Raw genomic sequence first — 26,509 nt, 5'->3', positions numbered from 1 at the left:
GGCATCGAACGAAGGCTAAAGGTATTATTTTACAATACTATTATAATAATTATTTGAAGGGTAAACAAATTGCCAACATTAACCAACACTACTATCATATTATGTTGATTCAAAATGCCTAGTAAAATCCCAAATAAGGGTTCAACTGCGGTAAACAATGAAGATAGTGGTCTAGTTCCTCGCAATACTGGAGCAAGGTTTTATTACCTAATAATTCCCATAAATTCTTCAATCTAGACACAATCTCTAGCTCTACATCCTTACAAGGACGGTTACGTTGCGAGTACGTGCAGCGCCTACCTATTATCTACGTCATGTTCTCGTTTAACTGGTTAAACGTTTAATTTAAATAACTTATTCTTTAAATGTAAGCGAAATAGGAATTTATACATAGATACAATTAAAACAATACACAGTTGTTATGTCACGCAACCGAACGGTGAGAGTGCTATCCGTACATTTGTCTGCAAGCGAGCTGTATCTCTTTAACCACACTTGATCTTCCCAGTTACTTTTATCAAAGTGATTGGTTGTAAAATGCTCCGCTTTAAAAGAATAAAAATATTGAATCGAATTTGTTCGATATTTATATATGCATATAATAGCTAATAAAAACGATGTTTTAAGTAACACCTTACAGCAAGTGCAACCATTGAGGCGCATAGCGGCATAGATTCCGTTAATATATATAGTTAGTCCCTTTAATGATTCTAGGGATAGGTATTAAATTTTCATAAAAAATTTAACCACAAAAAAAACAATATTGGTACTTTAGTTCAAAAGTATAAAGATTCTGCAATTATCATGATTATGCTTAGGTGCGAAAAAAATACACACACTACATACAATACACTTGTTTATTTGTATATTATAAGTATTTATGTGTATTACATTCATAAAAATATTCATAATTTATTTATATAGATATTTATGTTATATATTTTATTTGTATTTATATATAATATATTTATATATATATTATAGTTATATTTATATATATATATATATATATATTTTTTATTTATATTTATATATTTGTATAATTTTTAAATCTTATTTATTGCACCACCTACCTCTTTTCTACGTTTTTTCCTTTTACGCCATTGGTTGCCTGGAAGAAATCGCTATGTAGCGATAAGGCCACCAAATTGTACTCTCTTGATTGTATTTATATCTTTGTAACTACTTTTTGTTTCTTTGGTGTACAATAAAAGTGTATTCATTCATTCATTCATTCATAAGCTATCCCATAGTACCCATAACACAAGCTACGCTAACTTTGGGGCTAGATGGCGATGTGTGTATTGTCGTAGTATATTCATATTTATATAAAACCTCTAAATCACAGTTACTTTTAATAAACATCAAGTTATCTCAATCTTTACGAATCTCTCACGCATACCTGTTACAAGTACAATTCGCGTAGCCCTTAAGAAACTTTAATGGGCTACTTTAACTTGTAACGGCAATACATCGTGACTTAATGCGCTTATTTCTGTCGCACGATAGCGATACGATGGCGTTTTTAAGTTGTTTTCCCGCTTATTGTGAAATAACGTCACTAAATTAAGTTTATATGACGCTTTGTCAATGCTATGTGCACTTGTCATTGACGTGCATATCAGTCCATGTGTTCGTGTGTGTCCTATGTTTAAAAAACGTGTAATATGCATGTTGTTAGTGCTCTTAAATAAATAAATAAATAAATAAATAATAATGACTACACCCCGTAGTTTATTTTTTTTATATATAATCGTCACTATTGTGAGAAAATCATACTGTTTAATAGTCATTGATGACTAACATCTGTTATGTTTAAAAGAGAAAAATCCTATTATAATATTAAGGATTACTTAAACGATAAAAAAGCTTGGATGTGAATTGCTCTAGCTTCATAGCTTAATATAAATAAACTGTGAGATGGTGATAAGAAAAAAAAAAATACATGGCAAGTTTGTTTTGGGCTCTTCTTAGACCAGGGTGCGTTTGGAACTCTTGTAGCTTTAGGTTTAAGTTGGCGAACGAAGTTATCACCATCCCCTTACAATTATGTAAAAATATATGTGTGAACGCTTCATAAGTGCCTGTGATAGGCCTGCATGAATAAAGAAATTTTGAATTTTGAATTTTAGACGAACTTTCTTTCTAAAAATCTCTGTTGGTACACTTTTTGTTTACCAACTTCAATAAAGGAGCAGGTTGTTTTAACGTAAAAAACACAAAAATGTTTCCTGTTACCAGAATCATGATATTGTGAAAATAAGCCAAGAATACTGAAATTACGTTATACCAACTTCCATTAAACTCATTATTTTAAATAATTACGTTTAAAAAGTACTCGGATAAAATTAAAAAATAGCGCGATTTCTATTTTTTTTTTTTTAATAAATTATACTTTATAATTTTATTATGTTGCATTCATTAGATATAGTTAGCTGCTTTTGAAAAAACAAAAACCACTTTTTCTACCTATTTAACTCTTTATTTAAATTACTTTTTATTCTGTTATTAACTGGTTAAACGAATCTTTGGTCTTGAAATAATGCACGGTATACTTATTATTATCGCAAAAATCTATTAATTTTTACGACGCGACGCAGTGGTGAGCGCTGTCGATTCAAGTTGGAGATCCCGGGTTCGAGCCCTGTAGGAAAATATGGGAGTTTATAATTTCTGAATTTTCTCTGGTCTGCTCTGGTGGGAGGCTTCTGCCGTGGCCAATTACCACCCTACCTTGTCGGACGTGCCGCTAAGCGATATAGTTTTTCGCGGATAAACCTACTAATATATAACCTACTATTATCTTTATATATATAATTCTTGTGTGCGTGTGTATGTCACTGAACTCCTCCTAAACGGCTGGACCGATTTGAATGAATTTTTTGGTATGCCTTTGGGTGGCACCCTGGATGGTTTAGATTCACAAATCAGCCCGACAGATGGCGCTGGGGTCCGCTTGTAAATAATAAAGCGATTTAGCATTCTTTTCGCAGACACCTTCGCATTCACAATATTGCGTGCTAGGCCTACTTACACTAAAAATCACAGCACATTCCCCTCTGTATATGAATATCGTATCGGATGTATATATTGGCATGCATTCCTGCGGTTGAAGACCAGGCATCCATGCGTACTGTGACCAAATGAAGTGTGAAAATTACACAATCTCCGTACAATGTACTCGTACTTCCAATGTAATCATAACTCATTCGTTAGGAACTTAATCTGCCTGCGACATCGACCGTACACTGTAAACCTTCTTCCTTCTAAAAATTATAAGCCTATGAAGCGGTCATAGCACGGTGGGTAGGAGCTGGACTTCACTTTCGGGGGTCCGAGTTCAAAACCTAGCACTCACGGTCGCACCTCTAACTTTTCGAAGTTTTTTGCGTTTTAAGTAATAAAAATATCACTTGCTTCAACGGCCGTACATGCATCCTCTTCCATAGAAGAGAGAGGGCAATAACAGATTCTCTTATATAACTCATCTATCCGATACGATTTTCTGGATAAAAGTATCCTATATCACTTTTCGGTCTATAAAATAGATCTACGCAAAACTCACGTCTTCTATTTCCCTGTTGTTGTGTTAAAGAAGAACAAACTAACAACAATACTTTCACATTGTTAATAGTATATTGAAGTAATTTATACTATTAAATATACATAATATACTATTAAATACCGTTCAAAGTTTTACACAGTTTAAAACTGTTTAATAAGCTCCTTGCTTGCCCGCGTTAACGAAAAACTTTATAGATAGATACAGTTCATTGCATACGAATTCGTTCTTAAATAGTTAATGTTACTTATAAAATAGACGCATAATATCGACTAAGAAATACAAAAGAAATCCATTATAAATAAATTGTTAAGACTAAAAGAGAGTCGTTTTGCAAGCAAACGCCTCATCGTTAACGCTCATCGTTGTTTCACAAGATGTACTGATCTTAATCAAACGAATGGCATTCATTAATAATTTATTAGAATAATCAGCTAACCACCAACATTGGCCAAACAATGACCAAACTAACTTCGGCGAAGAGATGTCGAAATATCATTTTGCTTCGTTTACGAGCCTACTTTAAATACAACTACGAACGCCAATTTACAGCCAATATTTTGTAGGACAACAAATTAAATCGGACCATAAAATATCCGTTGCAATATGCATAGAAAACAGTAGATGGTGCAACGATCTAGAGAAATGAGAGTGCCTACAATACATGCATTGCAATGCGTAAAAGGACGTGGCCGGAATAAGGGCTCAAGGAGATACTTATTGCGTATATTCAAAGTAGGTTAAAGTTAGGTATTTTACATTACATTATTTTATTACACTACAATTAAGATTATTATTAATATAATTTAATGTTTAAATTTTGCATGTTGATGTATCAGTAGAACATGTTGGAACTTTATATCCTTAACCCATAGTTAGGGATATAAATATTTCATTTCATTCCTTAAATATTTAATAGACACAATTACACCATGGTTTTTAAAGTAATTAGATAGAAGATTGACTAAGGCTTACGAGGTCTGAATTTTTCTGTCACGTAATTGTATACCTCGGCTCGGATAGTAATTAAGGCATATTGGCTCTGGTTATTACTAGTTACAACTTTCATGATAGTTGTTACCTTTAACCAAAGCAAAAGTGCCGCACTAAATTGTGTGCTTCTTGCCCTCTGAACACTGTCTATGTTTACCCCAAAAGTGACTTATACATAATATATGAATAGTGCACACTGTCCGTCACAACCTATCAGTTTAACTGTTACCCCTTTCTTCATAACCCTTGTAAAGCAGTTGCATTGTAACACTTTACCTATTTTATCTTCTTTTTACAAGTGTCAAATTAATGATGACAGAGAGAAACTATTGTTTAACTTTATAATCACCAGCTATAAAACGTTTATTAGTAAGGCGTAGTGTTAAGAGTTAAACTTAACTCATTAGGTATACTTTTCTAACCTTTTGCTTGGTTTTTCCAGTAACCTATGTTTGTAAAAAATCTTTATGTTGAAGTTTGTAATAAGCAGATATTGGTTTTCAAAAATAATATATTCAAGCTTTTGTTATTATAGATAAAAACAAAAGCTAGCCGTTCAATATTGTTAAGAGTCTAAGCTTAGAATCCCGGTGTCTTGAGAGACTAGAGAAAGACATTATAGTCATTAAACGCAAGCATAACTCAAAAAGAACTAGTAGGAATGTACCATTGTATATCTAACACTATCATGATGCGAAGATATTTAATTAAATACCACTTGATAAATAGTTTCGCTCATACATTCGCAACGGTTTGAAACGATTCTTCATTTTGGTTTTACTGGAGTGTAAATCCTCGATACAGTTTCGCACGCAACTCATTAATTCATTGGCTAACTGATTAGTAAATCATAATCGTGTAAGTATGTCAAGTTCGCGTAATTATTTTAATAATAAACGTCGATATTTGCAAACAATTTGCACAATGATTGAAGTATGATTATATGGTCATTGGGGACCGAAATGCCACTCAATTGTATTCGATGCTTTAGTCCTATATAGCTCTTATGTACAACTTGATAAGAACTATAATCCCGGTTTGAAATAGGTAAGAATTACACAGCAAAATGTATTTCTATCAGTTGTAAAACGACAATTTGTTTGAAGTTATTAAGTCATTTTCGAATGTCAGTGAGTATATATAGTGAAGTGGTTACCATACTCTTGAAGTGGTTTGTCAATATAACTTAAAAAATAAAAATTAACATATATTAACGAAATCATAGAATATATAAACAGTCAAATCGTCATGAAATCGTGTGTGAAACACAAAGTTTTTATATTAAACCTACTAAAACTAGCATGCCACAATCGTAATCAAGAAATTACGACTGTAAGTCCAAAAAAAAATGGAGTCGCCCAATACCTAATTAATGCACTGTTTTTTTTTTACTTTTTGGTAAATAAAACTTAAATGATTTGACGTTTATTTAGTTTATAATATGTACGTGAACTTTCACAACAACTAAATGCTATATGCTCAAATAATTTACATAGCAAAAGTATATAAATTATACGCCTATAATTAAGAATATAAAACGCCACTGAACCTTTTAGGTATACCTCAATGAAACTGTTCACTAGCACCGCGTCGAAATAACCTATAAATCGACATTGCCACGAGCTCTCAAACTATTACTTAGGTTATCGATTTAAGTCAGTACTTACGTGTGATGAAACGACAAAAGCATTGGTACATGATCAATCACGATCAATTAATGCATTAAACGCTAAGTACAAATATCCGAGATGAAAACTTATCAGCTATTTGCATAAGTCACTTGTTGTCTTTCAAACAAAAAAGGCTGCCTAAGTGGTTCGCGGTGCAATATTAAAATTTAAATGTCACTTACGCAAACACAATTTGAACACGCCTACATCAGATAATTTTAAGACAAAGTATTTTAAGGTAAGGTAAGGTAAAGTTATTTGGAATTAATAACTATTCTGTTAAATGTACTTAGGCTAAAAGTTAAACCACCTACTGAGGATGTACTTTCCTCCATTCTCTTAGCCCTTGACTGCAATCTCACCTGGTGGTAAGTGATGATGCAGTCTAAGATGGTAGCGGGCTCACCTGTTAGGCAGTATGTTAGTCACACCCCTTATAGGTTGCTACGCGACATCGTACCGGAACACTTAATCGCTTAGCGGCACGTTTTGGTCGGTAGGGTGGGTGGGTAACTAGCCACGACCAAAGCCAACCAGACCAGACCAAAGAAAATTCAGAAATTATAAATTCCCAAGTAGTTATTGTAGTTTAACTACTTTCCAAACTAAATTTATTGTTTCTTTTTGTCTTTAAGACATTTAAAGTTTTTAACAAAACTAAGTATCCTAAGATTTAAGCTTTTATTATCCTTGCTTCTAGTTATTTTTTTTTTTAAATTAATAATTGATGGTACAAGCAGTAGCAGCAGATAGTACCTGATGAGAAGTGGATAACTATCGCCTATAAACAGAGCAACACTTCACAGGCCATGCACGAAACACATCCTGCATAGTGTTGTCCATCAACCTTAGGCTTAGATTTAAAGTCTCATGTGCCATTGCCAGGAACACAGCATTGTGACAATGGCAGAAATAAGCATGGTGGTAGCACTTCCCCTGACGAGCTCTGCCACAAAAAGCTCTAATATCACTCAGTCTATTTGTTCTCACTGCACTGACTTATTTAATAGCAACAACTTTTTTTTTTTTAAATATATAGACAAGTGCTTGACTGCAATCACACCTGATTGTAAATGATGATGCAGCCTAAGATGAAGCGCGCTTGCCTAGAAGATGCCTATTCACTCTTGATTTGAAGGTACCCAGATTATAGATATCACGGAAGATAGAAGATTGGATGGCATTCCAGGCCTTTGCGGTGCGGATCAGAAAAGAAGAAACAAAACGCTTCGTACTTGTTTATGGTATTTCAACCACGTAACGGTTCAGATTCTTTCGGCGCCTCGCAGCTCGATGGTAGAAAGGAGATGGTTTGACCAAATCGAATAGCTCCTGAGCACAAAAATAATAGTTTCGCAACTATAAACTAATCTTTTACTCACTAGTGACTTTAAGCCATAGTTAAATGCTATGTTTTTTCGTTGAAAAATATATCACTTATGCCCGATTTAGATAGATTATTTTATAGTAAAAAAAAACTGATAACCGCATCACGCCATAGTCCATGTAATGAAAAAACAGCGAAAAATCGCATGATAAAACGGCATGGCAGCACCTCACAATTATCTCGATAAGGTCAAGATCATGATACATAAGTACGTTCATATTGTTCATTCAGTTAACGGTTAAGAGAATTACACAATACATGTTAACAATCAAAGTGTTAACCGCTTGCGTGCGACCTACAATTGTGTATGACCTTAAAAAAAATAAGTTTACCTACTCGACGGATAAACTTTTATCCGTGTGCATATTGATCTCTAAAGTGTCGCTCCTTAGAAATCCTGTCAAACTGAGCGGTGTTATTAGACTTTGCATAACGCCGGCATCGTTATAGGTTAGGTAGGTAGACATTTATTCTCAAAAGAAAAAGTTTTACTTAATGATGAATTAAATTAAAATTAACATAAAGAAGTAGTAATATATTTTCTAGTTAGTGGTATAAAACTTGCAGGTTAAAGTAATTAGTAGTAAAATGCAATAAAAGGTGGCATGTAGTATATTAGACATTTGAACAATGCTGATTCAGTTTATTTTGAAATGATTTAAACGATTTCTCACAAAAAATCTCTTTAGGTAGACTATTGCATAGTAGTCCTCCCTCAACCTGGAGTTATGAAGTGATTTTTTTTTAAATTATTGATGCGTTTTCGGAAGTGTTATAAAACATAATGTCATTATTTTATTTTGTTTTAACAACGCCCTACATTTAGATCTCTAGGAGAGATTGTAAAAATGTAAAATGAAAAAGAGGAATCTGCTGAGTTTCTTTCCAGCTCTTCTGATAGGAAGTCTAAATACTTAAATTGACCGCTCAAAAAATAGTGCTCTTCTTTTCAACGGTGGTGGCTGGTTACCAGCTTACCAACAAAGACGTGCCACAATGACATGTGATGTAGTGTTCCGCGTAGAAACCAATTAGGTTTCATATAACTGCTTTATAACAGGTTAGTCAGCCTACCATCTTAGACTGCATAATCGCTTACCACCAGGTAAGATTGCTGTCAAGGGATTACAGTGGGATACAAAAAAGGTTAGAGGTTTAGAGGTTTTGGATACAAAATACACATCAATATTAAAGATTTATACTCACTGGTTCTAATTAATACTATTTGTGTTTCACGCAGAACCCTTGAGCATGAACTATGAAATATGCTAAATGACAACTATTGTTATTCGGTACGCGTGACGCCTCTCGTGTCAGAGGTTGTAAATACAGCCTTCGACACGCCCCTTACTCTTCATAATGAGTCGCGATAATCAACAATCGATTGCCACGCTTTGCACTTTTCACAGCTTTTGTACAAGACTTGCTAAAAAATTTATATGTTTTAAGAGTTCACGGAGCGAAATTACATTTTATACCAGGGCTACCCAACCTGGTAGCCGCGGCGCCCCAGGGACGCTGTATAAAGTACAGAGATGCATTGCAAGGCGCTTCTTCTGTCCTTCAAAAAAGTGAAAAATAATATTTTTTTGATAGTCGTCCTGCAGCGGTGTCACGGGCTTGCCTTACACTTCGAAAAATTGTGTGGAGATTACAAAACTCAGCCATTTTATTTTTCTAAATTCGTTGTTAAAATTTATTACGGTTTCATAATGAGGATATTTTATTTTTGGCGCCTCTCTGCCTAAGTTACAACTATGAAGTACCTATCCATTTTAACTAGCTATATTAGAGCGCCGCTCCATGACAAATTTCTTAACTTGTAAGTATGCCGCTGGCTTAATAAGGTTGGGAACCCCTGCTTTATACACCATAACATTGATATCCTACTGGTAAGAGCGCACCTCTAACTTTTTGAAGTTATGTGTGTTTAGTTTAAGTTTAAAATATGCCTTCCTTTAACTGTGAAGGAAAAACCTGCATGTCAAAAAGTTCTCCATAAAGTTAAAAGAAGTCTTTCAATCTCCACTTGGCCGGCGTGGTGGACTACGGCCTACACCCTTCTCTTTCTGAGAGGAGACCGTTGCCCTTTAGTGGGCCGGTAATTAATGGATTGAAAATAATTTACACCATAGGTAGAGAAACAAGAAATATCAACGCGACAAAAAAAAATTACAGGAGAATTGTTATATAATCTGTTAAATTATTGAAATTTAACGTATTATGTTAAAAAAAAAATCTACTCTATGGCGCCATTTACGACCGTTAAACTTGGAACAGTGCTCGGCAATCGTGGTATTTGTTTCAGTTTATTATCAATTGATGGCTCTTACCTTACTTAGATTTAGGATTGACATAGTTGGTACAATAAATACTAGTTTTGAGTATCAGTCAGTTGTGATGTAGACCGTAGAATGATGATTACCAAAACGTTATATTATTTCCTCGGTGCCATTATTATCGTCCGTTATGCCACACCTCGCAAAGCTATTCAAAGTGCCAGCTATTACCGGTAAAGCAATATTGATCCAGTTTACAATCTATTATAAAATAGTTGGAACTTGTAAGTAAATGCGGTCGAAGGTCAGGCAGTGACCCCTAAGTCGGTAGCGTAAAAACCGCAGTTTTCTTATTCTTTAAGTGACAACATTGATTCATAGACGTAGACCAAACCTTTTGTTGTAAGATAAAAAATCTATTGTGACGGATCTGTATATAACTGCTTTGGTTATGAATACAATGGATTTAATTGTTATCTATGGAAATATATTAACAGATACAGTTTTTTGACGTTACAAAAACTCGTTCATAAACATATCTTCTAATTATTTAATAATAATAACTAAGCATGGACTTTTACACGGGCGTTCCTTTTATCACAATTTTATACATTTTTGCCGGCAGTGAAAGCTAACTTATAATTTTACTACCTCTCTGATTAGATATCCTATCATTCGCGATCTTGTTATCGTTTGGTGAGATCTGGTTCATATTATATCATACACCCGTGCGTTACTATTTACGCCTTTCCTTTTAACCCATGTTAGTAACTTATAGGTGCTTAAAAGTACTGCCTTACACAAAATGAATCCAAAATCCGTATATATAATTCGTTTTCCATATTGAATTTTAGCGTAATAAAAAATTAGAAATTCATTTATTTCAGGTAGGCCTGGTTTATAAAAACTTTTGTCAAGTCAGTCTGTTTATCTGTCTTAGTCTACCGCCAGTTCGGAATGCAGCTTCTACTCAGAAGACCTGGCAAGAAACTCAGATTGCTCTTTTTTGAAATCATTTTACAGTTAAAAAATCTTTCCTAGAGATCTAAAACTGTGCACTTTGCATGACAATGTACCTAAATATTTTCCATTAATTGTAATAATAAGTACATTAATGACCTGCTCTTATTTATGGTCCATCGATGCTCAGCTTTTTCGTTTCCCAATGCGTGGGTACAGGGATATTGGCTAAGATCCTCCGCGTTACTTAGTGGCGGTTTAAAAAGCATGCCTGTTTAAGCTATGCAGCGTCTTTCTTCAGTATTTCCCTTGGGAAACGTGTATACGTCACGCAAAGGACCAAATAAATTACCGTTATACACAAAAATTTACTTCAATCAGTTGCTCTGTTGCTACGCGAAGGAAGGACAAACCAACAAACATACTTTCTCCTATAAGTAAGGATTAATTAACGTATTAATAATAATCTTACATAATCCAGCAAATAATATATCACACGCCACATTTGCCGTCAATGGGCATCGACTTCATGTCGAGTCGCGTATGTTATCGGGAAACCTACCCGAGGCGAAACACTATGATATATTCGCAAACGTGAGACATTCATGCGACATTTTTGTCTACCATTTATTTATTTTTATACTGAACATAATATTGTTCCATTGGGTAAAAGCCTCATCTTTCATAGGAGGGAAATTGACTGCTAAGATTCTTCACGCTGCGTAAACGGCGGCGTCGTCAATAACCTACCTCGGAGCTGGTATTGAGACTTTTCTAAACTTAACAAAGTCACAAACCAAATAAGTTCTACATGTTCTATGTATTTAATTTAGGCCCAGATGTCAAATTTGTCATCCATCATGCAAATCATATGACAAAAGATGCAGTTATGCTGGTAAAGTTTGTTAGATGAGGAGGAGTTTTTGATTATTTCCCACAAAAAAACTGGCAAACTGGCTGATGAGATTTTAAACTAAGATTTTGATGGTTAAGAAATGTTGATTACATTTCTTAAATATAGTTCAACGGGTACATACCACGATACTATTTTTGGATTCTTCGATATTTCAACCCAGTTGCATGGATCCTCATCACGACGAAACTGCGTAGTTACGAGATGTCAAGTTTGATGTCACGGGCAGAATCTGACTACCCGCTTTCGTGTTCTTTTTGTCGGTATTTCACGAACTGTTTGACATACTACACTCTTTGGATTTGTCCAAAAATATTATCATGGTATGACCCGTTTATCTATATTTAAGGAATGACAGTTTAATATGACATACCTTGACGTGATTAAAATAAACAACAATATTCAGTAAATCAGTTCAGTAAATTAATGTGTACATCTGGCTCAAATGAACTGTCACATTTGTAGAGCGGCGTGTACCTTATTGGTCAACTTAAAACATTAACGAATTAAGACCCCCAGGCCACAAGTTATTATAAAATTGTTAGTCTGCAATGAGCAAACAAGCTCGGTCGCATATTAACTTACATACTCGTACACATTCACGGTGTGTCCGCAGACCGGTCTTATTAACTTCCGTCTTCCGCGATTAATACCAGTTATTTCTTATTTGATAATATTTCTTCTCGATTTTGTGCTCGAAATTAATATATTTTTGGTAATTTTTTTAAATACAGAAAAAGACGCGGTGAAATGCCGCCGCAATATTTTTTTTAATTGTAGACAAGGGTGGGATTTGGTTTATTACAGTATTCATGATTATGAAGCTTTTGTTAAACCACTTTTTCCTGGGATGGAGAAAAATTGCCTTGCTGTCTAGTGGTTAGAATGTTCATGATTACGAGGTCCTGGGTTCGAATCCCAGGTAAATATAAAGGAAAAATATGTACAGGTGAATCATCATCTTCATCATTATCACCCACTAGCGGCCTTCAAAAAGAGCACGGGTTTTCTCTCAGGATGAAACGTGTTTAAGCCGTAGTCCACCTCGCCTGACAAGTGCGAATCCGTAGGTTTCATACTACTTTGCGAACTTTAAAATATTTAGCTTTAGAATATTAGTATAGAGTTATTACTATAATAAGAGACATCTCACGCTATGAGCTGTCAATAAAAAAAACAATAATACACTGAAGTTACCATAAAACATTCTGTCAATCACTAATCGTTTGTTTATGTTAAGAAATCTATAATGATTCGTTTACATTACTTAAGTAAATGGAGCGAATAACATCAGGTACTTTATTTAACAAACGCCAATTACATTTTGTAGTTTAATTGAGCTTAGAATCGATTTGATAACCGTGTTTATTGAGTGGAGATAATATTAAATGTCAATGTGAGATACAGAGCTATCATATATTAAACTCTATGGCTTATATAGCGTAATTACTATAAGGAGAAGCTTCTTACGCTATGCCCTTTACTAGATGATTGAGTAAACTGTCAATAATAAAACAATAATACACTTAAGTTGTGAGTTAACATTAAATATTTCCACAAATACTAATGGTTTGTTTATGTTAAGAAATCTGTAACGATTCGTTTAAATTATTTAAGTAAATGGAGCGAATACATCAGGCACTCTATTTTACAATTGATTGTTTAATCGAGCTTAGAATCGATTTGATAACCGAGTTTATTGAATGGAGATAATATTAAATGTCAATGTTAGAAACATACAGGTATCATGCATTGTAGCAAATTATACGGTAATCAAGTTGTTTTGAAACTTTCCGACGCGATTTTCGATGGATAAATAAACGGTAATTGAGCTAGTTTTAAACTTAATGAGCAGATGTCAGTTTGGTAACTTGGTAAGCAGTAATCAGAATACGTTTACTTAAAATTTAGCCCATATCCGATCGATTACTAAATTATGCCTAATTGGGCTTGTTATAGTCAAAACAAACATCCGCTTCAGCGGTAACAAGACTTTTCTGAAGGTAAGTTTATATTTAGTTAGAATAAACTGGGCTATGTTAATGACATAGCTCAGTTTATTCTACCCAATGCATACAAGAGTCACCGGTTAAACCGCACAAGACCCTGGAGTGTATAAGTCCTCAAAACCTATTTCCAGCAGTGGACTTCTATCGGTTGCTAATGATGTTAATGATGTCTGTTTTACTCTGTTCTAGACTCTATTTATAACAATCGTAACCAACGGACGTCCACTGCTGGACAAAGAACTTTTGTAAAAATATCCAGAATCCACTTTCTTCGCTAGCACCAACGCATCATATTTCAGTTTTGTCATTCCTTTTTCATACATGTTTTATATATTTTAATCCGTATTTAGGTGTAGGTATATAGACCAATATTTATTAGTCAATTTTCTAGATCTTTGCTACAGATACTTTTAACCTCTTGCATGTATGTAAGCAGCAATCAGACTGTTATTTTTTCAACATATATATTATCTGTATAATTTATTTTTTGCGTGCACTAAAATTGTTCCTTCTTCAAAACATATCCACGAGATATGCTTTATGGCTTGGAGCTTGGACGGTTGTTCTTTCTCCTAAATATGTACTAAGCACCTGTTGAGAAGCCACCGATTACCCAATTATTAGCTATATCATTAGCCACCAAGACAGATGTGCCGCCAAGCGATTCTGGACCGATGCCGTGTAGATACCGATCGGGGGTATAACTGCCATACCACGAACAGTTCAGCCCGCTATTATCTTGGACTGCATCATTTCATTCATCTCTTAGAAAAAGTTAAATCTAGCGACAATTTGTAGTTGTATAAATAAAAAAAACACTGCTTTCCACTAGATAGAACCTGAGCTAATTCACTAATTGTAAAATCCAAAATTCGAAAGCCAGGGTACCGAGACCTACTTACAAGGTCACCTCACAGACTGCGGCGTCAAAAAGTGACAGTCTTCCGGAAAATGATACGTAAACAGCACGTAAACACACAAGGTCATTTTTGACATCATAACTTATTAAACTGTACACATTCATATTCACCTTGACTCCTATATTACGACCAAGGTTGTATATGAGAATTACGAAAAGGAAGTCAACGTGAAACAATGACAAAGTTGTGGTGTTAGGTGACTCTAGAAAAAAATTCAGTAAGGTTATTTGCTTATAAACGTTTTAACCTTATTTTTTTTCTCACTGTCGGATGCCTCTACTATGTGTATATCTTTTTAATAAAGTACCGTTTGACAATTTTGACATAATTAAGAAATTATCAATATTTTCTATTACATTTATAAATGTGAAGGGTATTACCGTCTTTAACCAATCACTAGTAAAAGGATTTGTTTTATTACAATATTTTTATTATAATAACTTTGTTATTACAACTTTCATAATTGTTTTTAAGTAAACAAGTATTATACCGGATTTAGTTATAAACGAACAATATATGATAATATATATATATATATGACTGCATAAGAATCCATACAGATATTTGTTTTATAGTTAGTTGAATACGTAGGAGTAATTACTATTTTTTTTTTTAAATTAAATGAAATCGTTAACTTTATTATCAATGCGAAAATAATTAAGACTAAAAATAAATTAATTATAACTATTACAAGAATAGCATAATTTCGCTTTTTACTTTTTTGTCTCATAAATAATTCTATACTTATAATCCATATAATATAATTAAATGCACTTTTATATTGAGAAAAGAAAATGCTACTTTAAAATTAACTAACGAAGTTTTACTGTAAATTTTATTATAATTAACGCCGGCCTATAAAGCTTAATAGAAACTTAACTAGAATTTAAAATATTATACATCCAGTAATGAGCACTTAGTGTAACAAACATCACACCTCAGTGCCCAGTTAATGCTAAACAGCCAGAAAGTGTATGTAAAATTGTGCACTAAAAGTCTAAAAACGCGGAAGCGAAATATTATGAGTGCTGCTTATCCATTGGTGTACTATAACAAGTATTAAATACCGCTTTCTACAAATGCGTTGGTAATCTTGAGTATTTTGTGAATGCGCTTTCGGTCTTGCACAACATTCTCTGCGCAAAAGCAGAGTCCACAAATACGTGCTAGTATAAGTTCAGTAATGTGAACAAAATCGAAAATCCACTAATATTACACAATATAATATATATTACCCCGGACTTCATTGGTTTTAGTCTTTACTCTATCAATAAATGAATGAATGGATATACTTTTATTGTTCACCACAAAAAGTAAATAAAACAGAAAAACTATCACAATGCAACGTTTACAATTTGGCGGCCTGATCGCTACGTAGCAATCTCTTCCAGGCAACCGATGGCGTGAAACATATAGGTAGGTGGTGCAGAACGTAAGAGCAGTACGGCAGCAGCGTACTCTGTGCTACTACTACCACTGCGATCACCAATCGGTCTACAGAGCATGGCGATTACGGGCATTCTGTTGGAAGAGTCTTTTAGTCCCGGAATGTTTTAGGCTATCGACGACTATGTCAAATAATCTTACAAAGGATTTTTTTTACAACAACTAACTAGCTTCTTAATTTAAAGACGATTTATATTATTCTGATACGACGGTTATTGGCTGGTCTATAAAATTATACTTTTAGTATGACTGATAAATATATCACGTTTAATTCGCCAGAACTGGACATCGATAAAAAGATTTAAGCGTAGTTTCGAGTTTTATATCAAACATACAATAATCATGAATCAGGGCCTAGTTTGCAAACATCTTAATTAGTTTTGCGGGTATCATATTTATCCCTTTGACAGTGATGGCATCCGGTACTCCTCACATTCTTTCATTTCACTTTCCCACGGATTTATGTGGAAAATATAAAACCTGCTAAGGCTTAAATATTTTCCGAGATTCCTCACTAGAACTGCTTGTACCATATACCTATTCATGTTACATTGATAATTTCAAAAGAAACAAAATTAATAAACATATCTACAAGTAAACTTTAAGGTTTCTTAACTTAATAAATTAGGTTTAGCTAGTGTGTTTAATTAGTACTTGATTTGCGACACGTTATTGACAAAATGAAACTGTATTGTACCTTTCACAAAATAACGAACTGAATAACACATAAATCTTTTTTTGCTATCTTGCTTATTAGTAGTCTTCGTTAGAACTAATAATGTTTGTTCAAATATGCAAATATCAGTTATTAACAATTCCATATACGAGCTAGAGGAGCAGATGGATCCGTTTTGGTGTTTACATACTGAAAGCTATAAGGAAAAAGTTCGGTCACCTTTCCATTTGTTTTGTAAAATAATCTCTCTGTGGGACTTTCTTTTTTTCAGTATATGTATTTATTAAAGAGAAAAAAAAATTATTGCACTCTTTTTTTATTTGCACTACGTAATTATTTTTGTATGGAAAGACTAGTCACAAACGCGTGTCGCTCAAGTCGCTTATCGCACAATGTAATATTATTTTGACCCGTAACATATTTGCACGTTTGTGTCAAGTCTTAAGGTCAATCTAGACATAGTAATATCTTTATGAAGTCGAAAATTGAGTGGATGTAGACACACACTGACAACTTTGACCGCGGGAAAATTCATAAAAAAATTATACCAACTGAAACTTCAAACATAGTGTGTGTGACATCTGGAACCACGTTGTTTAAGTGTTTCTGTGTGATTCGAGTACTAAAAAATTTTCTGATTCATCCTCGGTGTGTTATAATAAGTATGTATCCACCTTAAGCTAGCGTGTTTTGTCTGTCATCTGAATATCGTTTAGTACCATTATTTTGGTCCAAATTGCTCACTCCAAGGTTTGAGAGTAGCGTGCAACGCATAGTTACCAAATATCTCCATGACCGTTTTATATCTAACGCGATCTCAGATTAGGCCTTTTATTTATTTTTTATGTCATTTCAATTGTTAATGGACTTTTATGTAATAAAAAGAATGGTTAATAGAATAATATAATAAATCCAAAAAAAACTGTCGGCTCGATTGAAAGAAACAGCTATTTAGGCTAAATAGCTTTCAAATAAATGTGAAAGTGTGTTTGTTGCTTTGCCCTTTCACGCAACAACGGAGCAATGGATTGACGTTCTTTTTTAATAGAATTAAGAACTGACACTCGACGCTTACGAACTTGCTGGCAAAGCAATAACAAAGAAAACAAGATGTTTACCTTTAATGAATACCTGGTATTATAGAATGGGATTTTTTTACCGTAGCAATTAGTGTATCTATTATTTGAATAAAAACTTATAATGCCATAACTCATGTGGTTACAATACAAAATAGGTCGTTCACCTACAGTATGAAATGTTGAAGGTCGCTTTTTGCGTAATGTTATGTCAGACGCAGCATCATCATGCTCACAATATAATTATAAAATCGTGCTGATTCTAATAAACTCAACTCTCTACTGTAAATTTTGTTTGGCTGGGCGTCGGCTGAGGCTATTTACCACCATAGGGCTAATAAAACTACCATTACACCTAAAAAGGTAATCCCGCTACCAGTTGCGTGCACTACATACTACCGTACATGCACAAAAGCACAAAGCACTGCCTTCCCTAACATTGATGTATAATTCGAATAGGAGGAGAATTTGTGCCGTTTTTATGCAATTTTCCTGGTGTATGCATACCCTGCTAAGAAACCCAATGCACGCCATGGCCCACTACTATGTAAGACATACATAATCCCTTACGACTAGATTGCAAAAAAGTATTTACTCAACTTAGACCTTTGGTTCTGGTATATTTGGTTGAAAACTATCACGTAATCTTCATCTTAAGCTTATAAGAATGACTCAGGCCTCTTTTATCCGAAGAGAGGGTTTATTATATTAGCTCTGATTATAACGTCGTGTCCTGTAACCTGGTAATTGTTATAGAACACAATAATTACTAGATGAGTCAAAGACAGTCGCTATAAGACTGATGTGAAAGCCATATACTAATTTCGGCATCGACGGTAGGAGAGCCGTAGCTTAATTGGAGAAAGCGCTCAGGTCGCGATTGCCAGAGAGTCGCAGGTTCAAATCCCTGTCGGTTCCGCAAATATTTATATGCATTTTAAATTTATAAAATTGATAATTCCTCCAAGTGTAGGTGTTTCACCTAAACTAATAAAAATTATAAAAATTATGAGTCATCTCGGGCAATATAATTTATAAGTAACTAGCGTACCCAGCCCGCTTCGCCGGGCTAGATTTTGCTTTATTTTATTTAAACAATAAACTTACATCATTAAATTTTTAATTTAAGTCTCATAATATATTAAATGATTTATTTCTCTCCGTGTTCATTCTCTTCTATTCTCTTCTCGAGCGGTTGAAGATCATTATCTACACCCATGTACACCCAACAATAGAATATCATCATAGTAAATAAAAGCTGTATTTGACAGTTTGACAGTTAAAAATGGGAGTGCTCCGATCGTCACCAAACTTTACAAGATTACTCGCCAGGTCAATCCGGAGATTCCCTGAAAGTTTCATTGAAATCGGTCCAGCCGTTTCGGAGCCTATACGGAACATACCCACACACTTTCTCTTTTATATATATAGATGGATAAATAAACAGGCAGGCAAACGCTCTTTGTTTTTTAAGTAGATACATTAAACTATGTCTTTGTTGATGCAACTTCGAGATATGATTTAAAGTAAACTTGTCATAATTAATAGAAGTTGTTTTTATAAAAATAATTGAGCAATAACAGCACCACAAAATTGCATTTTAAAACGATAAACGTGTTTTGAATCAAAGTTTGTATCCACCTACCTTTATTATGTGACTATAAACCACAAGATTGTGTTAATCATGAGAGCCCAGTGGTCTTTGTCTTGTACACCAAACTGGACCTTGGCCGTAATAAATCATCTTTTGTTTGATAAATGTACATAACATTTGACCCACTTTTTCTCGTGTCCATTCAACATTAAATTAAGTTCTAATTGATTGTACGGCTACCTAAACGCCTAAACGTATCTTCTAGTTCGTATGATGCAAATGTTGCGAGATTACAAACATTGAAGGCAAGTGTGAGTTTTATAATCGCGATTTGTCGATTACGGCGCAGTGGTAACAAAACTTGATTCTCAATAAAGATATTATTGTCTATAGATCGATATCCGGCGAAGTTGGCACCGAACTTGTGATTATTAGGTATTTTAACATCATTGTTCTTTTTCACTAAATGTACAGTAATTGTAATTATTGTAAAATAAATGAAAAAGAACAATAACGATCAAGTGGTTCCCTGCTAAAATTAAAATTGTCTTCTGAAATCACATGAAACAACAAAGTCAGTAGTCTTTACGTTTTTTCATGTTACGGTTGACAAACACCGCTTCAGCTTAAAAAAAAATTTTTTTTTTAAATAAGTAAACCCTACACGGTTTACTAAATAGCTTTTTTCTAATGAGTGCGCTTTATTTTTAAAAGGGGTGTCAAAAATGGAACCTTGAGATATTTATTGGGAAACTAACGTTTTTCTGGGGTTTGTGTTTATAAATAAATAAATATATTAACACTCAACACACCTTTGAAAGTTTCCTTTATGTAAGTGCACTATATATTATCTCAATGATTGAATCAATGTTTGGGAAGGCACTGGCCCCTAAAATACGGGATTTCCTAGTTTAGGGGTCAGGATTCCAAAGATTTATTGTACTGAGTTTTTCTAATAAATATTTTCTATTTCTATTTCTATATATACTAGGTTCGCGTTTTAAGATGGCATTATGTGTTAAAATTTGGACACAGTCTTTTGTTACGAGTAGGGTACAATTTATTCATTTAATTGATCATCAGCTTATTAATGGAGGTCACCATTTCAGGACCTCTGGACACGGGCGTCCATCGGTTCTGTGATTCTTGTGCCCAACTGATTGCCATTTTAGCTTTGTAACTTATACCGGTAACTCTGTTTTCTAAGGATGTTCTTATTTCTGATTTTGTCATGCAGAGATATTTTGATCATAATTCTCTCCCATTGCCATCTTAGTGAAATTTCTTAATTTATATAATATTAAGTGACAACTTCTACGATGGGCACTTGTGTGTCTATAATACCTAGCGGCAGACTCGGGTCAAGGTTATCTATAATATATGTTTATATTATCATTCTTGTTCATTACTGCATGCCGTGCGAAACCCATTAGGGTCATGGTTTTTGTCAAGAACTATATTATAACCATCTTCACCCATGCAGCATCGCATATGCTTATCACCAGCATTTTATTTATAATATCACTTTCCATAATTAGCTGAGCGACTTATCCAAGTGTAAATACATATGCAAAACATCGAGTAAGTACGATTTTCGTGTGAAGGACACGCGAAAATGTGTTGAAAAGTATCATAGCGAGGTTTAGAACAATGTTTTGCTGAGATTAATAGGTGCCCCACGTCTGAGTCCGTGAAATGTCTAATCAATTATTTAAGATTAAAGTGTTGTAGTATAGGCGTAGTATTCATTATGATTCGTTTAACTCTATAAAAAAAAGTATTGGAAAATGCTTAAAATCATTTCAAACTTGTTGAATCGCTCAGATTAACAACTAAAAAATTTTGTGAATTTGACTCTGTTGTAAAAAATATTGTCTAGGTGCAAATAAAACTCAGTAAATCCAACAGCGTTAACTTCGAGTGACAGCACTTGTCGATGGTTATATAAGTGAACATAATGGCATTAGGTTCACAAAACACAATAATAATATTTGTTGTTTTTGTGAAAGGTGCCAAACGTATCTACTCACAAAATTTTGCCACATTTTCCACCCACTTGCAAATTAGGTGTCATTCTAAGTGAATGACTGTGTGTGTATTATACTCGGAGAAGATACAATAAGTAAATAACTAGCTGACGGGTGCTACTTCGTTGCACCAAATCGGTTATTACCGGAAAACACAAATAAAATGTCATTTTCTAAAAAATAATCCTAGCTAGATCGATTTATCGCCCCCGAAACCCCCTGTATACTAATTTCATGAAAATCGTTGGGAGTCGATTCCGAGATTCCAATTATGTATATACAAGAATTGCTCGTTTAAAGATATATATAAGATATAGAGTTAGGTACTAAGTTCGAAAGAATTATGATTGATCTTTACAAAATTAAATGTTAAAAGGTTAGAAATTGATTTCTTTTTAGACATCGCTGTCTGTTAAGGCCAACCTGTGGTATCCACTGATGTAATCAAAATGATTAACGCTTATTTTTTATGTAAATAAAAAAAAATTGTATAGTGTAGAAACTCTAACATTTCGTCACATACGATTTCCAACTACAAGTAAATCCAAAGGTTTTGTTTTAAACTTTTCACACTTTTTGCTACATACACTGGATAGCATCACAGGAAACCGTAGCTGAAATGCCCGGTCACAACTCGACAGTGGACACAGCTTTGGATCGCTGGACACAATTAGGTTAGACACTTAAGTACAACTAGAGAGAGCTTTTAATTCACTTTTTAGTACACCAATACTTCTTGACCTATGGTTGGTGCTACTAGTGTTAGCAATTACAATTATATTGCCTCTGTATGCGTGAAGTGTTCGAAATATAAAATAAAATATTCACTGCTTCTTCGGCGGTTTCTGTGTCCCGTAGCGATTACAAAAAGCGTCTACGTTAGCGCAACGATTTCTTTATCAAACCATTAGCAGATAACGAGATTTTTTTACTTACCTATAAAATAGATACCTATTGTGGTCACTTCTTAGCTTCTATTTTTAAAGAAATATAAATAAAAAAAACTTAGAACGCATACACGGAGTTTTAAAAAAAACTGTAAAATTAAATAAATATAGGCTAGACAATTCCCAGTACGATACGATAAATTTATCGACAACGTTAACTCTACTGTTTGACATAAGATCGATATTGATTAACCGAGCCTTACAACAAAACGTATCGATACAATCGTTTGGCCCTCGATAGTCGATTGACTTATCTACTCGTAAGATTAACGAAAGGGTACGTTCACCTATTTATTTATAACGGACACCTGTCTAGCCTAGTCAAAATAGGCGCTGGCTAAACTTAACTTGGACCATTTTTAAGACATTCTTTGTTGCAACAAAATTTCAAGGATATTAAAATTGAACATGTAATAAAGAATGAATTAGCTTAATGAGTTTTCCGCTAATGTGTTTGTATTCTCAGAATCTCTTTAATTGCTTCCTTGTCTTCCTTATCCTTTAATATATTTCCGATTTTTAAAAGGTGTCTTATTAAAACTGTGTGTGCACACTAAAACTACAAACTAAAATAGCCAAAACTGATATTAAATTTGCTGACTGATTGCGTGCAATCAGCTTGGAATCGGCAGGTCAGGCGACCGGAATTTTTTATAATTGAAATATATATCTATCTAAAATTCAATTACATCCAACATGACGATCTTGCTACTATTCTAAATCTATAATTGTATCTATTTATATTTTAACCCTTCATTAACTAATCTTCTATACCTTTATCAATTTTAGATGAATAATTATTATTCTTGTATGTCCGAATTACGAGAATAATAATTATTCATCTAAAATGAACTGGACGATTAATAAACATCCTTTCCTATCACCAGCTGTATAAGTATATTTAATACCTAGTTTTGTATCTGTGGTATAACTCTTATTTATTTTATATATTTTAATAAAATAGATATGATTATTAATTAATATAACTTCCGCACTTTAATAACGATTTCGCTATCTTGTCAATACGCTTGTACTTCCTTGTTAATGTGAGAGATAGAGAGATTAAGCGTTATTTATTTAGGATATGTTTATTAATTATTATATAATATATGTATATAGTATATACATATATTATTATTCACGCATAGAATTTAATGCATATGCAAGTGGTTTTTTGTAATACTTAAAATAAATTAAAATATCAATATTCCAAGTTGAATGCGTAAACGTGATAGAATTTAAACTTCTTTGGTTTATTATTCATAAACTCGTATGCTGTATTTTATTGTTGCCTCAAGGTTAGGAGGGGTTGGTACGGTCCGGTCCGGTTTCGGTGCGGGTTATTTCCGGTTGGCTAAGACTGGTAGACATGACATAAAACGTTGCAATTAACAAAGTAATTCTCTTCAAAAATGAAGTCACTATTGATTGCAAATATTCCCAGGCATTTCGCATGTAACAGAGGACAGTTGATACAGCGTTTGAATGCATTAGTTTATGCGGTGGAATTAAGAAATTTGCTCTAAATAACCAGTTGGAACACTAGTCACGAGCTTTGTACATTCGTCCGTACATTCGATCTATTATTTCCCTTTTACATATTTCACTGCACTTCGATAACAATGGTTAAATGAAGCTTAACTTAGTAGCGAACACGGTCTTAAATAGTAAACTTTACCTTTGGATTTACCATTGCATGACAAAGCCAAAGGTTATGTACCACATATGAGACTAATGTATTTAGTGGTACAATTTTTTTTGGTGCTTTATTAAGCTTAAAGGCTTGGCTTCTTGCGATTTAGAGCGGCATAAGTATAAGGCACCTTGTTCATAGACCCAGACACATTTGATAGTCATGTCATAAATATTGGGATAGATACTGTCATACTGTTACTGTCGTACTGTGGGATCATACTGTATATTATTACTTATGCGAAAATGTGTTTGTTTACTTGATGGTTGGTCACTTTTTTATTATTCCAAGATTAAAATTAACCTATGAAATTTCGCATGCAAATTTCATGTAAATATCATAAATGTCGAATCCCGTATAGCCGTTGCTCCGTTGCTGCGTGGATCAATGACACGATTACATATTATTTTACAATTATGATTCTTCGTTAAAAGGTTCGTCTCATTTTATAATAATTTGGTCTTCCATTAAAAAATAACAATATTGTATTTAATTTTATAGTTAACTAGCTGTCCTGGCGAACTTCGTACTGCGGATTTTTTTTTTTTAATACTTATTTTCCTATTCCGGTCTAAGAGGAATCTAAAAAATCAAATATCATAAAAGTTGGTCCAGCCATTCTTGAATTATAAATGGTGTAACTATCACAACTTTCTTTTAGATATATATATAGACATTATTAGTTAAAAGCTTTTTGTTTTAATATAACTAAAACTTTCGTGGATACGTTATTATTTGTTACGCGTGTGTTGAGTAATATGTGTGACACTCAAAAATGTGTTAGTCACGATTACGTTATTAGGTATATCTTCTTAGCTAGAATAATAATATTATTGTTTAGTGGTCCAAAAATGTAGGTACTCATTATGGACCAGAGAACAGAGATCGTGTTATATAGGTTCTCCAAGAACAGGTGTTAATTATTGTTAATTAAAAGTTTTTTTTTTGTAATTAAGGTAATATATCTGTTCAATTAATTTTATATTCTATTATTGTTAAAACTTTATAATGTTGGTTTTTCAAAAAATATTTTCAAAAAGATTAGCCTACATTAATATTTTAGAAAATAGTTTTCTGTTGTGGTCGTCCAATTCCAATTCGTTTGTTAAATGAAATTATTTTAAATATTTTCACTCAAAATCAAAAAGAATCTGGCTTCTTTTATGAAGGCATAATTTTGTTTTAGCTTTAAAAAGTTTACCGTTTTACTTATTCACAACTGATAAAACATTAAATGGTCGCGTTTATTAATTATAATATTCAATATAAGAATAGTAATATTCACTTACAACTGTGACGTATCTAGTCATGTTGAGGTTTGTTATCTCGTCACTGTCACAGAATAACCGGAGCGGGTGGTCGACCGGCGCACTCGCACTGTTGTCGAGTGTGTCCGAACTAACTGCTGGAAAATCACCGTTCTGCAAACCAAGTAGTGGTAGGTGTTACCGCACAATTCCGCGCACGAAACAAACGTGTCTAATATGAAAAACGGATCGTAGGGATGTGGAAATCGCTTCGCAAGTGACCTTGCAGATTCGATTGTAATTTTTTTTACGTACTGGCGTTGTTGGCCTGGGTGTTCACGGAGGCTTGGATGAGAGTACGCGCCGCTGAGGTGCGATCGAGTTATATAGGGCAGCGAGCGAGAAGCGACCTCCGACTTGCTGAAAAGACCACGTGTGAAACCCTCGTTGAAGATTACACGCCAAGAACACGAGCCCTTATCTAAGCTAATTAACTTTTAAGAAGAGTTTAAATTAATCAATTTAGTGCAAAATGTATCAATATAATTTGCAAATAAATTCTTAAAAGTGTCATAGCATTGAAATTTAAATGTTTCACTTATTTTATCGTAATAGCAATATTCTCCTTGAATTTCAAACGACAGATGTCTTTGGCAAATTAATTTGCACATGATTAAATAAACGAAATTACAATTTAATTACATGTAATTTACACAAATATATCATTACTTATCCATTAAACCATATTACCATGACATGCTTGTACCTATAGCATTTACTGGCGACATCAATTGTACATCAAGGATGTTTTTCCGGAAAAACACCCTTGGCGATATCACTATACGGTTATTTAATTATTTTCAATTAAAAAAATAGGTGAATCGTTGCTTCATGAAAGATTTTATTTTCTCTGAGATAAGATTGCCCTTGACGACAAACATGAGTGATAGAAAGTTGTTATGAGGTCTAGGTTAGGGCGCGCTTGAAGGTTCTCAAGTTATGTGACAGGAAACACAGACGCCGGAAGGGCCGGGTGTTCCAAACCTTAGCGACCGAACAGTAACTTGGCTAAAAATAATTTTATGCCACTATCACAGGTGCTTCCAAACA

General features: G+C 33.7%; 1 protein-coding gene across 1 annotated transcript in view; it reads right to left on the bottom strand.

Moving 5' to 3' along the window:
• The window catches only part of LOC120627550, a 57,744-nt gene extending 32,000 nt beyond the window's left edge, over positions 1–25,744 (bottom strand). The window contains exons 1-2 of the mRNA XM_039895556.1: positions 25,715–25,744; positions 25,442–25,573 (exon numbers count right to left, since the gene is read on the bottom strand). Of these exons, the coding sequence (XP_039751490.1) occupies positions 25,442–25,462 (21 nt within the window). The 5' untranslated portion in view covers positions 25,463–25,573; positions 25,715–25,744. The remainder of the gene's footprint in view (positions 1–25,441; positions 25,574–25,714) is intronic.
• Positions 25,745–26,509: the final 765 nt, after the last annotated feature.

The sequence above is a fragment of the Pararge aegeria genome, chromosome 11, assembly GCF_905163445.1.
Source record: "Pararge aegeria chromosome 11, ilParAegt1.1, whole genome shotgun sequence".
Classification (NCBI taxonomy): domain Eukaryota; kingdom Metazoa; phylum Arthropoda; class Insecta; order Lepidoptera; family Nymphalidae; genus Pararge; species Pararge aegeria.
The sequence above is the reverse complement of the archived record's forward strand: the minus strand, read 5'-3'. Positions and strand labels throughout refer to the sequence as shown.